Genomic DNA, 15343 nt, shown 5'->3' on the forward strand with positions numbered 1-15343 from the left:
TTGACGGGGGCACACTTACCAGCAGATAAAAAAAAATGCAGCTGAAGATGGCACCCTGTCACACAGACCCACTAACCTATCAAGGGGCCTTGAAAGCCAATGAGCAGATGAACAACAAAGCATTTGCTCCTGACAGAATACCAGCTGACATTTATAAGCATGGTGAAGAAAGCTCTGTCACCAACTACATACCATTATTCTGAAAAAAAACTGGGATCATGAACAGATTCTCCATGACCTGAAAATTCCAGGATCATAACCATATTCAAGAAAGGAGATAGATTGGATTGTATCAATTACTGTGGCATTGCACTCCTGCCCATAGTTGTGAATATGCTTGCCCACATTCTCCTCAAATAGACCACTCTCCTAGCTGAGGAGGTTCTATCTGGGTTCCAATGTGGTTTCAGAACACTCCAAGGTACAATAGATATGTTCTTTGTTGCTAGACAGCCATAGAAGAAGAGAGATCTTTATATGGTCTTCCTTGCCCCAATTTTCATTCAATCAATGGAGAGGCCCTATGGAAGATTCTGTTCTAATGAGATTTGGATGCCTGCCCAAATTTGTTACCATTATTAGAATTCTTCATGATGACATGACGGGAACTATCTTAAACTGTGGCTCAGAAACAGACACTTCACCATTAGAACTGGAGTCCAGTTCTGCATAACTTCACCAACACTTTTTTCCAAACTATATTGTGGCTACTCTGCATTGCATTGCTGATAGACTTTCATTTGGAGTCAGCATCCAATAGCACATAGGTAGGAAACTTTAACATCAACTGGTTATGTGCCAAATTCAAGATAACTAATGCCTCCATTATTGACCTTCAGTACTCTGATGATTTTGTCTTGTGCAACCACTCAATTGTAGAGCTTCAAACCACTCTCAACTGCTTCTGTGACACATATGAAATGCTTGGAGACTTACTGTAAACTTCACGAAAAGCAAAATACTTTGCCCACTTACCCCAAACCAACCAGCTGTTCCCCACATATTACAATTAGGGGACACTTCTTGGAGAACATTAAGTATTTCCTTTACCTAGATAGTCACCTTTCCCAAAAAGTAAACATGAATGACTATATTAAACATTAAATAAAATATGCCAGTGCTGCCTTTGGATAGCTCTAAAATCATGTCTTTGACGATCATGACATTAGGGCACAAACCAAATTTCTTGTCTACCAGGCTGTTGTCATCCCTATCCTGTTGTATGGGTGTGAAACCTGGGCAACACATCAGAAACACCTGAAAGCTCTGGAACATTACTACCAGCAATACCTTAAAAAATTTCTTGATATCATTTGGAGGGACAAAAGAACAAACACCAATATTCTCACTAAAGCATTGAAGCCACCTCTATACAGCACCAGCTCCATTGGACAGGACACATTGTAAGGTTGCCTGACAACCAGCTCCTGAAACAGGGCCTATACTCCCCAACTCACTAGTGGTCACTGCTCTAGAAGTGAGCAAAGAGATTCGAGGACACCTTTACGGCCAATCTGAAGAAATGTGATATTAACTTCAGTACCTGGGAGACTCAAGCTCTGAATCATCCTCAGTGACACCATGAAATACAATAAGGTGTCAACCATTCTGAGCAAACTTGCCTCACTACAGAGGTAGATAAGCAAGAGAGACAAACCAAAAGAGCTGTGACCCAACATTACCAGGAACCATTACTTCCCCCTGGAATGCTTTGCCATGCCTTCAGTCAAACATATAGATCTCAGATTAGCCTCTTCTGGGTTCACTGACGACTTCCCTTTCTAATGGATGACTGTCATCCTTGTGTCAATGAGATGTCAATGACAATAAGTAGTTTGTCAGAAATAAACACAGCACAGGCAACTCCTATTCTTCTTCATCCCCACATTCCCCCTCTCCCTTTACATTTGTGGGCTGGTCTCCATCTGTTCCCATTTTGTTCCGACATTTCAGAGAAAATGTAGTGCTTACAACTATATGAAGTGTTAATCAAGTTTTGGCAATGGGCATGTGAAACTAGACGGTTAGTGCAACATAAAGCAATTGTAAGGCAATAGGGTTTGTGAATAAGAGTCCACTAACTGAGAAAGCAGTAGTATTTACAGCTAACTACATGCATTTAACTGATTTCTCCTGTAAATAAAAACTAAAGAACCAAAAAATTGCAAGTTTAGAGAAAATACTAAGAATTCTCTAGAGCTGAGGGGTATGCTTTTCTGGTAGCAATCTCATGTTTATATGTTATTTTATTTTTGTGTATCATAATCAATCAGCAGTTTTTAGTTTGAGGAAAAAACATTTTTATATGTAGTCTGGGCAGATGTGGGGAGGGGGTGCACTAATGCACTTGTACGCCACTTTGAGTCCTGCTCCACCCAAAGTTTAAAAACAACTGCCTGGCGGTGGCAACAGCATTTCTGTTCAGGCAGCAGTGAGAGGTAAGAGCATCAATTGAATTCATGGCTCATTAAAATGTATCTTATTCCTTCTGAACTCTTCATTCTACAGGTGTTATCAAGCCTCTGTCTTAATGGTCTTGATGTTCAACTTGTCAAGTTAACCTTTCTTCTGCAATTCTGCCATATGTTTGCTGCTTCTTTTAATATCACTCCTATTCATGGGCAACTGGTACTGCCTCAGTGGAGGGGGCATGTACCCCCTCCCACCCCAGAGCCAGTCAGCAACCAGGAGCTTCCCCTCCCCTGGCCAATCTTGCAGACCAGGGGGCACATCCCTGTGCAGCAAAACTTACCAACCAGTGAGTGGCCACTGCACTCCCAGAAGTGGCTGTGGGGCTTCCAGAAGTGGCCACAGGGCTACATCTGGCACTCGCATTCCCTGGCCCGTCACCTGAGTGAGGAGTGTGGCCTGACAGGGGGTGCACCAGCACTCTCAGGGGGTGCATGTGCATCCCCATGCACCCCCTACGTTTTGCCACTCCTCCTATTCCACAGCTCTGCAGACTGTTGTGAACTCATTCCAAAGTTATATTTGTTTTGTTTCAATCTTAAACTGAATAATATACCCCTAGACCCCTAGTATATTAGTAAAGTTTCTAGTTTCTTTTTACCTGGAAAATAATACCTGTTGTGTTATATGGGATGATGCACCACACCATCTGCACTCCCCCTTTTCAGCCCAGGTATATAGTTTTAATAAAGGCTGAACCTTTATCAAGTTTAGTAGGATAATACATATTATAGTTCAGCTCTGGTTTGAGTTCAAGTCCAAATACTGATTCAAACTAGGTGTTTGGTTCAGCTTAATTTTCAGTTATACTCCCTGTATAAAAGGCCTGATTTTCAAAGGCTAAGTGTTCTGCTGCTTCCAAAAAAATCAGGCAGTGCCTGGTAGTCTCAGATTAGGTACCCAGAAATGGATGGTCATTTTTTGGAGATTTAGGAAAATGCTTAGTTTATATTTTATTTTGTAGCACACTATAAATAAGACATTCTTTTGAACTAGAGAATGATAAATGTAACCCTTATTTTCTAATTACAGGAGCATGTGAAAAAACACATAAATACAATATTCTCCTTCCACTTTAGCCACCTGTGTATCTACTTATCTTTCATTATCCGCAAATCAATCAAGATGAACTTTTCTGGTTTTGAGACAGAACATCTTACTAAACACTTTCCAGCTATAAAGAAAAATCCTCTCCTTTTTGCATTACTAACATTGCACAGAAAAGTAAAACATCAGTAGCACAGACCCTGCATGCATTTGAAGTAATATATTTGTGACACCACAACTTTGGCATTTCCACTATTTAATGTTTAAAGCTCTAGTGCACACATGCACAAGTAATTTAAACCATTTGAAGGATCTCATTTAAGTCAACAGGTATATATTTAAGTTTATTCACTTACATAAATAAATACTTGCAGGATTGAGCGTCAAGACTCATTTATTTCTGTTCTGCACATTCCTAAATATTATATATTTTGTTCTTTACAAATAAAATTATTTTGTGATAAAAATGAATTTATTTTGAACACATACAATCCATGTAGACAGCTCCTTACCCTTCCTTGAACTTTGGGCTCCATATAGCTATAGGCTTCCACTCACCTGTGTCAACTTACAGACTCAAAGAGTTAAACTGTATGCCATTCTCTAAATCAGAATGTTTAGTTGTATACTTCATATATCTCTGAATGGCAGAAATATTAAGAATGAGGAAAGAAACAATAACTAACATTAACATGGTATTTCCACTTGTATAGTTTCAGATGATTGCAAAGGATTCCTTGTTATGGTCATACATTTGAACCAATGACAAAGGACCCCTCTGTGAAAAAACTCTCTTTGATTTCAATACAGAAGAAAAAGCCCACTGGTTTCCATGTCATGTGTGGATAAGACCACATAAACTTACAACTTAGAGGTATACATGACGTAAAAGTAGAAAGCCTGTGTTATTATTGAACTTAGCTGTTTATTCTTTGCTGAAATACCATACATAATTATATTATCAAATCAGACAGCAAAAGAAAAAGTACAGTAGGTGGTCACTTATCAGATATATTCAATCCAATGCAGATCCATCAAACCTACCTCTACAAGCCTGCTGGTATGTTCTCGAAAAATAGCGGCATAGTCCTTCATTTCTTTTTCCCTTCCATTTTTAGCAGCTTCAATAAGAACTAGAAGTGGAACAGTGGTATCCAAGAAGGAGTCTGAAACATGGTCTATTATAGCTTTACGGAGCTGTAAAATAAATCACCATCTGTCTATCAATACATCATATTATATAGTGTGTTATGCTTATCTCTATTAATTATACCAAATGCTATAATCGTATACGAATATTTTATAATCTTAATGACAAGAAACAGTATTTATGCATTTCTTGGTATCCTTATGAGAACTGTAGCATATGAATGGAAATTACTAATACTACAATCTACCTACTTCAAAAAGTAGTACTAAATTTTAAGGGTGTTATAGGAAGATATTGTTTACCTATGTGTGTAGACACATATGCATACATGCACTTTATTATGTTCCTACTTCAGCAAAGCATTTTAAAACAAGTGTAAAATAAATACCATCGAAATCAGTGGAGATAAACCTATATTTAAATTCTGTCTTGAATAGGGACAGGCTGCTGAATAAAAATGATTTGTTACCAAACTGAACTGATTCTCTTCTTCTCACCATTTTTTCCTTAAAAAGCAGACTTCAGGAAAGAAGGATATTCCATTTTACAAAAAAGCATTCTAGTGTAATGGTTACGCTCATTTATATACAAGATCTTCTACTTAATGTATTTTCATAACTGCAAAAATAACCAAATGTTTTCTACCTTGCTGGGAGACCCAAAAATATATTTTGATTGGATAAACTGTAGATTTTTATGGTAATTATAGCAATGAGATCACCCATTATGCCATCTAATAATAGAGTAATAGAGCAAGGAGAATAATAAATGAGTCTGATGTCCAATTTTCCTAATTTGCATTAATTGTTCTTGAACTTCTTGTTGAAATTATTAAACAAGTGTATCATTCTGCTACAAATTAGTTCTCTTAAATTAGATTTCATATAAGCTTATAACTAATGGTTAAGGAATTATTCCACTCAGAGTATATTTTCTAGGTTCTTATTCTACATGGAAAAATGAGTCATTGTGATCACACTCTAGGAAGTACACATATTAAAATATTACATGGATGTAAATAAAATTATTGATTGCACTAAGGTCCCTAATGTAATACATATCCTTATTTGTGCTTTTTATTAGTGAATATAAAATATATTGAATGCATCAGGGAAAAAGAAAAAGATCCTTTAAACTGATAAGCAGAATTTAGTTCACTCCCCAGACTAGTACTTTTCTACAGTGTTCTAGCTCCAGCATTTTTATATGAACGTTTAGCATGAGCAAGTGTGAAAAATAGACTTTTTTATGTCATTAGCCTTCACATGATACAGAAAATAGATCCAAATTGAGTGCTAATAGTGTAGCAAAACCCCCAGTTTTTCTTTTTTTATTTTAAAATGCATTCCCCCCCTTCCCCAACTGTTTCTGACTTTTTCTCTCCCTGTCTATTCCCTATAGATAAGTATAAGTAAGCTAAGATGTAGGATAAGTTTTAACATTTTATTTTAGGTAGTAAATTTTATTTTTCTCTCCCCTCTTTGCAAATAAGTGCCCTGCTATTTTGATATAGATATCCAGTGTTTTATACATGATAATCATAAAGTTTGTATTGATTTATTTATTTACTTATTTTTATTTTTTTTTACTGCTTTTATATTGTGTGATTACTGTTTTAGGCCTATATATGTAAGATAGCATAATTCATGTCAAGTTTCCATCTTGTAATGTCAAGCCTCCCTCTTATCCCCATTCCCGGTTGTGTAACCTGATTCACACCTACCCCTCCTATGTAACTTGGTTCCTGAATGAATGGGGATGAATGAGGGTGCTTGAGAGACAATGGCAGTAGATCTAAAAATAGCTCCCTCCGAATGCACAAACCATCAACACCAATACCTGGACCAATGACACAGCCCTTGGAACCACCCTCAGCATTCAAGAAACAAAAGATGAGGCAACCCACCATTGTGCCAAAGCTGCACATGCTCAGAAAGAACACCTGGAAGGAACCCTCTGGAACAGGACTGATGTTGCCTGGACAGGCCCTCCCCATAGGAGATCAGAGGTAGTCTGCCCCATAAAAAGGGGTAGTGAAGACTGACTCCTTGGGATGCCCTCTCCATATGGACCAGCACCATGCCACACCACCTATCCACCCAGAGGCTCTGCCGGATAGGTAGCTATCACCCCCCCCACCCTCTCTTCAACCAAGGACTTGGACTCTGCTTCTCTTCCATACCTGGACTCCAACACTTCCACTGAGTCTATTTCTCCTGCTGCCACTGTGAGTGTTTGTGAGTGTGTGTGTGTGTGTGCACACACACTTGTGAACCAATAACTTCATGGGCCTGTGTAGTGTGTTTTCTGTTTAATAAACCTGTTATTTGGACCCCTGAATTGGGTTTTACTTTACTATGATTCAGCCCTGCTCCAATCTCTGCTCCTTGTCCCTCCAGGCTCATTTCTCCCTCTCCTGCTTCTGGCTCACTGCCACCTCCAACACCTGTCCTGATCTCCTCTGCCCCCAAACCTCCTGTTTCTTTGCCACTGTCTTATCCCCATTGCCTTCTCCTTTTCCCCTGAGCAACCAGGTTTCTGCCTCAGTTTCTTTCCTGGCTGTCTCCTCCTTGCCACCGCTTATATGTACCCCCCTCCCCAATATCTCAGCTGTCTGCCTCCGTTTCCAGCCCCAAGCTCCCAGGTTTCTGTCTCTCTCTTTTCTGGCTGTCTCCTCCTTGCCACCAGGCTTTTTTTTTATTCCCCTCCCATTCACTAGTGACCTCAAGTAACCCTGGGGCCACTTGATCTAAAGTAAACCCAAGCCTCAGTTCCTCAGTCAGCTTCTCTCTAGTCCACTAGTTCTAATCCTGGTTCTGGCAACTTTCACTCCCTACACTTTAACCCTTTCTCTCTCACCAGTGTGAACTGAAGAGTGTGTGTGTGTATGTATATATATGCCATTGTGTCCATGATTTATGAATTAGTGATCTGTGTATGTGTACTGAGTGTGCAGGTATGGAAAATTGATTTTTGTCTAATTTTGGGGGTGTATAATGTATATGGTTGAATAGGTGATAAGTATGCATGTGCCTAGCCTAGGGCTGGTTTGGATGTGTATGTGCCTGAGCTGGTTTTGTGTGTGTGTGTGTGTGTGCGTGCATGTGCATGCGCACCTAATTAATTTGTGTTTTTGTATATGTGCGATTGTGTCACACCTTCCTGTCTAACTGCGCAATATTGACATCCTGGGAGTTGGCCTGACCCCACAGGGCAACAATAGAATAACTTTTGTGTTTGACAGGACAAGATTTAAATAAAATTCCTCCACCAATTTTGGCAAATACTTGCCATCTGACATCCCTAGCCAAAAATCTTGACTTCAATAGGCATTGGGTCAGACTAAATTCAAGACAAATTGGGGGGGGTTCCAATTTATTTGGATTCAGTTTATAATGTTATGTGGCCTGAATTCCTTAGCTTGCTGCCCAGACAAAGAGGCTCAGGCTATCAAATCCCACTGCAGGATTGATTTCTTAGCATACATATTCACCAAGTACCTAAAATTATTTACTCTGCAGCTTAACAACTGAAAAATAAAAAGAGAATAAAAACATTTTACTAGCAACAACTAAATACATTAAGGCACTATCCATGCAAAGAGACATACTTAATTGTATGTGTGAGAGTTGATAGCTTATGAATGATATTTAATAGGCCTGTGCGATGTGGCTAGTATTAGCTTCAGATTCGAATTTGGCCAAATCAGGGAACAGTGATTCAATTCAATGATTCAAATCACTGCCCTGAATCAATTCAGCCAAATCTGATTTGGAGATTCAGCTGCTGCCTAATCTCCAAATCACCCAGGCCCATCCCCTGCCCGCCTGCCCCAGCTCTGGCCCTTTAAGGAAAAATATCCCCAAGAAATCCTGGACTCACCAGTTCCTGCCTGGCAGGGGGTAATCCCCATGACAACCCACTTCTGGCAATCCCCACTGCCCCCTGCTTCCCCGTGCCATGTGGGGGCTCTTCCACAAGTCCCCTGAAACCCCACAGCCACTGCAGGAGCTCATGAGTCCAGGGGGGGCATTGTTTTGTTTTTTTCTTAAAGAGCTGGAGCTGGGGCACGTGGGGCAGCTGTGGGGGGTCTGGGAGAGGAGTTGAGGTAGGAAGGCTTGTGATAGAGCCCCTCATACAGTGTGGGGCAGTCAGGGGCAGCAGGGATTCCCCCCCACCCACCTGGCAGCACCTGGTGAGTCAAGTCTTTTTTTTTAAGCACCAGGAGCTGGGGCAGGCAGGGGTTGGTGGGGCTGGGGGAGCAGGCAGAGGTCCCCCCATGGCCCCCTCCCTTTCCTCCAGCCTCCTCTCCCCCACTCCCTACTTACCAGCTTCAAGTCCAGCTCCAGCTCCCTGCTGCAGCTGGCAGGGACTGCCCAAATCATTGAATACTTTGGAACCTTTTCCAAAGATTCAGAGAGCTTCAAATTGATTTGGACCTTTTTATTGGTCCCCAATTCAATTTGGATTTGATGATTCAGCCACTGAATCAGGCCGAATCTCCTCTGAATCGAATCAGCACCCAAAGCTTCACACAGCCCTAGTATTTAAAGGTTTGATTTTTGTGAATTGGCATATATTGGCATATATATATATATTCTGTGTGTGTATATGTATGTATGTATATATAGACCAAGAGTCATCAGGAGTCATAAGGAGGGAAGGAGAGACTTGAGAGTAATCAAGGATCCTCCACCCAGATCCCTTCTCCCCAGTCCTCCCCCTCATTCCTCCTGGGTCCCACCCCATTCTTCTCCTCCTCCCTATCCCTGTCCCTAGGAGGGGTCCCTGAGGCCACCATGGATAGAGGGCACACCACTAGCCCTTCTCATCCACCCCACCGGATGGGAGGTATGGGCCTCGGAATCCCACCTCCAGACTGCTGACATGCTGATATCTGACACCTAAGAGGAAGCCTCAGAGAGAAGCCTGCATCCTGGCCAGATGTATCCTGACTCTGATGTCAGCCCTAGGGCTGGTAGTATATAGAATTTTTGGATTGGTTTTATTGTTTCTTTTCTGTTATCACTGTATATCAATAAATTTGCCTATTATCAAATGGAAAGGTAGTGGTCAATCTGAGGGTAGATCCTTCCCCAGAACAAGGCAATTGGGTCCTAAATCCAGAGCCAACAAGAATATTAGCATTAAAGCCAAAGGATGTACCACAAGATTGTGGTCTAAGACAGTAATATTCCAAATAAATACATATGCCTATCTATTTTATTACTTTATATATGAAGAGAGATGTGCTGAACTTGCCAAACATAATTACAATGCTCATCATAAAAAAGACATGGAACTTCCTTATGATTTTTCATTTGCTGTGATAGATGTGTTTTGGATCAGCTACCAATCAAATCAACCATGCTATCCATAACTGACTGTGTTACTTAATTGTCATTCAGTTTACCATATTTCTGTTGTATTGCAATAATGCATTTGTGAGATGGTCTAGTTCTGCCTCTACTCAAGTCAAAGGCAATATTCCCAAATGACTTCAGCATTGCAGACATTGGGACTTACAGTATCCCATTTAATTTATTATGCATCAGTCCGTAATTAATGTTATCATGCCTTACTATACAATAATATAATAATTAGTGTATTGCATACTAAGGTCCTAATTTTGTATATCATTCTGTACTTGTACAGTGTCTCAGAACATCATTTAAGGCAGGGGTGCTCAATCCCTGGCCCTGAGGCTAGATTTGGACCACAGAGCTGTGTCATTCATCCCCAAATGTCTGAACAGGGGAATTGTGACAATGTTAATTGCGACTCACTTGCCACCAAATTTCCAGACCACTAGGGAATTACCTTCTCAGCAGCACAGCAGTGGAAAGGGATCTTGGAGTCACAGCTGATTCCAAGATGTACATGAGTCATCAATGTGATGAAGTGATCAACAAGGCTAACCACACTTTATCATGCATTAGCAGATGCATGACTAACAGGTCCAGGGAGGTGATGCTTCCTCTCTAATGCGGCACTGGTCAGGCCACAGTTGGAGCACTGTGTCTAGTTTTGGGCACAACACTTCAAGGGGGAAGCAGAAAATCTTGAGAGGGTTCAGAGGAGGGCCACTCCTATGGTCAGAGGCCTGCAGGCAAGGCCCTATGAGGAGAGACTAGGGGACCTAGATTTCTTCAGTCTTTGCAAGAGAAGGCTGAGAAGTGATCTTGTGCCTGCCTATACATTCATCAGGGGAGGGCAGCAGGGAATAGGAGATGATCTATTTACAAGGGCACCTCCTGGAGTAACTAGGAACAATGGCCACAGATTGATAGAGAGCAGATTTAGGTTGGAGTTTAGAAAGAACTTCTTCACAGTAAGGATTGCCAGAATCTGGAATGGGCTTCAAAGGGAGGTGGTGCTCTCTCCTACCTTGAGGGATTCAAAAGGAGATTGGAGAAGCACCAAGCTGGGGTCATCTGACCCCAGCGTTCTTTCCTGCCCAGGGCAGGGTTCAGACTTGATGACCTACGGAAGTCCCTTCTGACCCTAAAATCTAGAAATCTATTAAGTGATGCTATAATTTGGCCACTTTATAGAAAACATTATAAATATTGTTGCTGTTTTGAATTTCCTGAAGACTATGGAGCTCTTATTTTACAAGGATGAATTTTGAAGAACTATAGAAAGACAGAACAAATACCACATGAAAGAAAAACTAAAAATACCAAAATTCAAAATTCTGGTAGTGTCTAAAATAATTTTAGTTTCTCTTCTGATCAAAGTGAGCAACTCCTATTGCTTTGGATCTATTTTGAACTATGCCTGAGGCACAACACTAAGAATTACAAGTGGGCAAAAAGAAACATAAGCAAATAGAGGGGAAGCCATTTTAAGGGAGGCAAATTTATCATACTATTATTATACAGTATTGGAAAGGGAAAGAAGTTGCAAGTAGCCTGACTTATGGTCAGAGTAAGGGTGATTTCAGAGAAGTATTTTGGTTAAGGTGTGAGGTTTTCCCCTTTCCTTGGGTGATAGAATGAGACAGAGCAGTAGGGAAGTAGAAGGGGAGGAAAACAGGAAAAGTGGAAAAGGGGAGTCAACCTGGCTGACTGCTGGGAGGAGCAGTCAGCCAGGTTGGACTGCTCATGAAGGTTCCTTGCTGAGATACAGGACTTCCACTTAACCCAGGAAGTACACAGTCCCACCAGGGGGAATGCCCTGTTAGATCTGGTCCTGGCCACAGGCGATGACCTGGTGAGCGGATTCCAGGACACCTGAGCGACAATGATCATTGCCTACTGGAATTCACCATACAGCGCAGGGTGTCAAGGGGCTGCAGCAAGGCAATAGTCCTTGACTTTAAGAGGGCCAACTTCAATGAGTTGAGGAGATTGGTAGGAGAGACACTGGGGTCCTGGAGGGTAGGGGAATGGGGTGTCCAAGATGAGTGGACATTCCTTAAGGAGATGATCCACTGAGTCCAAGGGGTGACAGTCCCCACGAGAATCAAAGGGGGCAAAAGTGCTCAAAAGCCCCCCTGGCTCACCAAAGGCATGCAGGAATGCCTGAAAACTAAAAAGGAGGCATACACTCAGTGGAAGGGAGGGGCTATCACCAAAGAGGAGTATACCTCCATCGCTCGGGTCTGTAGGGGGGCTGTTAGGAAAGCTAAGGCTTTAGAAATTCCTTTTCTAAATACATAGGGAGTATGAATAAAGCACCGGGTAACATGGGGCCCCTGCAGGATATGCTAGGCAATCTGGTAGTTGCACCAGAGGAAAAGGCAGGTATTTTTAACAATTTCTTTGCCTCCATTTTTTTGTGTAGGGACCAAGGACTCCCCCACCAAGATTCAGCATGGACTCAAGAGAGACTCTACCAGGCCTTGGGTCAGGGAGGACTGAGTTAGGGAACTTTTGGAGGGACTGGACGTGTTCAAATCAGCAGGTCCAGATGCTGAAGGAATTGGCAGGGGTTGTGAGGGAATTGGCAGGGGTTATCGAGGGGCCCTTGGCACGGCTTTATGAGCACTCATGGTGCTCTAACCAGGTGCCAGATGACTGGAAGAAAGCCAATGTGGTCCCCATGTTCAAAAAAAGGAGGAGGGAGGACCTGGGCAATTATAGGCCCATTAGTCTTACTTCAACCCTGGGGAAGCTCTTTGAGAAAATTTTCCAGGAACACATCTGTGAAGGACCAGCAGGGGGGATGAGGCTCAGGGGCAACCAGCATGGGTTCTTTAGGGGACCAACCTGATTGTCTTCTATAATAGGTCACAAAATCATTGGATGCAGGTGTCACGGTGGATGTAGTCTTTCTGGACTTCAGGAAGGCCTTTGACATTGTCTCCCACCCAATTCTTATTAAAAAGCTAGGCAACTCTGGCATTGATGCCTACACAGTCAGATGGATCGCAAATTGGCTGAGGGTCCACACCCAGAGAGTGGTGGTGGACGGGTCATATTCGACCTGAAGGGATCTGGGCAGTGGAGTCCCCCAGGGCTCTTTGGGCCCACGCTGTTCTATTTCTTTATTAGCAACTTGGACAAGGGGGTGGTGAATGAGAATAGAATGGGATTCAATACTGACAAGTGCAGGGTACTACACTTGGGCAGTAAGAACTAGTAGCAAAACTATAGGCCGGGGAACTCCCTTCTTGAAAGCGAAGTGGCAGAAAGAGATCCTGGAGTCATTATCAATTCCAAAATGAACATGGGCTGCCAATGTTAGAATGCGGTCAGGAAGCCTAACCACACCTTCTTGTATCAAAACCCCCAGTTTTTCTTTATTTTTCTTGTTTTTTATTGCATTCACTCCCTTTCCCCAACCATTTCTGACTTTTTCTCTCCCTCTCTATTCCCTATAGATAAGGATAAGTAAGCTAAGATGTAGGATAAGCTTTAAACATTTTGATTTTGGTATCAAGTTTTTGGTTTTGGATATCCACTGTTTCTTATTGTAGTATTATTAGGTTTGTATTGATTTTTACTGTTGTATACTGTATTATTATTGTTTTTGTATTGATTTATATTATTTCATATGGATATTGTATGGTTTAGGCCTGTGTTTGTAAGTGAACCAAAGTCATGTCAAGATTCCATTTTATATGTCAAGCCTTCATCTTGGGTCCTCTGCCCAGGCATCCCCTGTGTCACAACTGTATGAGTCACGTATCCCTCCCATGTAAATTGGTTCCGCAATGAATGAGTGTGATTGGGAATGATTGAAATACAATGGTAGCAGGCCTCTACTGAATGGCCTGTAACGACTGGGCCATCACCTTGCACTGATTCATCCAGGAAACATGGACCTCACCCAGGGACAGAGACAAGACCAGCATTTGAAAGACAAAAGACCCTGCAGAAACAGCAACTCTCCCCATTACAGACACCCGAAACTGCACATCCCTGCATAGAGCACACATGCTCAGTATGCCAGGAGCTGACCCTTGCCTGGGCATGCCTCCTGTCACTAGGGTCACACAAGATCTGCCCCTACAAGAAGGGGCAGTGAAGACAGACCCAGTGGGATGTCCTCTCCATCTAGAACAGCACCAAGCTACACCATCTATCCACCCAAAGGCCCTGCTGGAGACCCCCCTCTGGACAACACCTACTGGACAAGGACCCCTTTCCAGCCTGGGATAGGTAGATATTACCTGCACACCTTCTCCTACAATTTGGACTCTCTCTCTCTCTCTGTCCCCCTCTCCTACAATTTGGGCTCTCTGTCTCTGTCTCTTCTCCTAGACTTCAGTGGACTTCAGCCCCTGCACCAAGCCTCTCTAAACACTGCTACCATTGTGGGTGGCTGGGTGGGTGGCTGGGTGCAAGGGAACCAATTTGACATTGTGTCACCATCTCCCCTGTTCAATAAAACCACTGTCATTTACAACCCCGAGTTGGGTCATGTATTACTGAATCCCAGTCCCTTCCCTATCTTAAATTCCACCCTTATTGTCTCTCTCTCTCTCTCTCTCATATCCAGTCCCCACCCTCTCTGCCAGTTTCCCGATCTTCTCCCAATTCCACCTCCCCTTTTCTGCCATCTCTCAGCCTCTCCTTGCTTTCTTGGTGTCGCTGCTGCCTCTCAGCCTCCCCTGCTCCTATTGCCTTTTTCCTGTGACTTTCTGCTGCCTTTCTCTGCTTTCCTGCTGCCCTGCCACATGCTGCTTTTCCTGTGATTCTCTGCTGTCCATTTCTCTGCTTTCAGGCTTCCCCTGCACCTTCTGTAATCCCCCCCCGCCCCACAGCTTCCCAGCTTCTCTTAGCTGTCCTGCAGTTTTCTCCAGCAGCTGGAGCCTTTCACCAGCTCCCAGCACCTAATGCCACTCCTGCAACTTCTTTAGCTGCCCCGGAGCTATCCTCTGTCTCCCCACACCCAGAGCCCCTCTTTAACACCCACACTTCCCTTTAGTCCCATTCTCCCTCTCCCCATCTACCTGTTCAGCTTCCCCATAGCTCTGGCTCCAGTCCCAGCCTCTGTGCCAGCATGGTCCCCTGTTCTGCAGGCTTTGGGCATTCTCTTTTAATCAATTAAGATCAATTAACCTAAAGCTACCCCCAAGCCTCAGTTCTTCAGCCCAGGCCCCTGTAGTCTACCAGTTCTAATCCCAGTCCTGGTAACTTTAACTCCCTACACTTTTACTTTCTCACCTTAACTTTTCCCCAGTTATCCCAAGTACATCAAGCATACATACATACATACTCATCATGA

The 15343-nt window shown here is 42.6% G+C and overlaps 1 protein-coding gene across 5 annotated transcripts in view; it reads right to left on the reverse strand.

Moving 5' to 3' along the window:
• The window catches only part of CTNNA3 (catenin alpha 3), a 1496635-nt gene that overhangs the window by 638205 nt on the left and 843087 nt on the right, over positions 1-15343 (reverse strand). For all 5 annotated transcript variants that reach the window (XM_090056878.1, XM_090056880.1, XM_090056877.1 and 2 more), the window contains one exon: positions 4561-4713. In XM_090056878.1, coding sequence (XP_089913004.1) covers positions 4561-4713 — 153 coding nt within the window. The remainder of the gene's footprint in view (positions 1-4560; positions 4714-15343) is intronic.

Source organism: Crocodylus siamensis, chromosome 7 (assembly GCF_052110815.1).
Source record: "Crocodylus siamensis isolate JL-2025a chromosome 7, ASM5211081v1, whole genome shotgun sequence".
NCBI lineage: Eukaryota > Metazoa > Chordata > Crocodylia > Crocodylidae > Crocodylus > Crocodylus siamensis.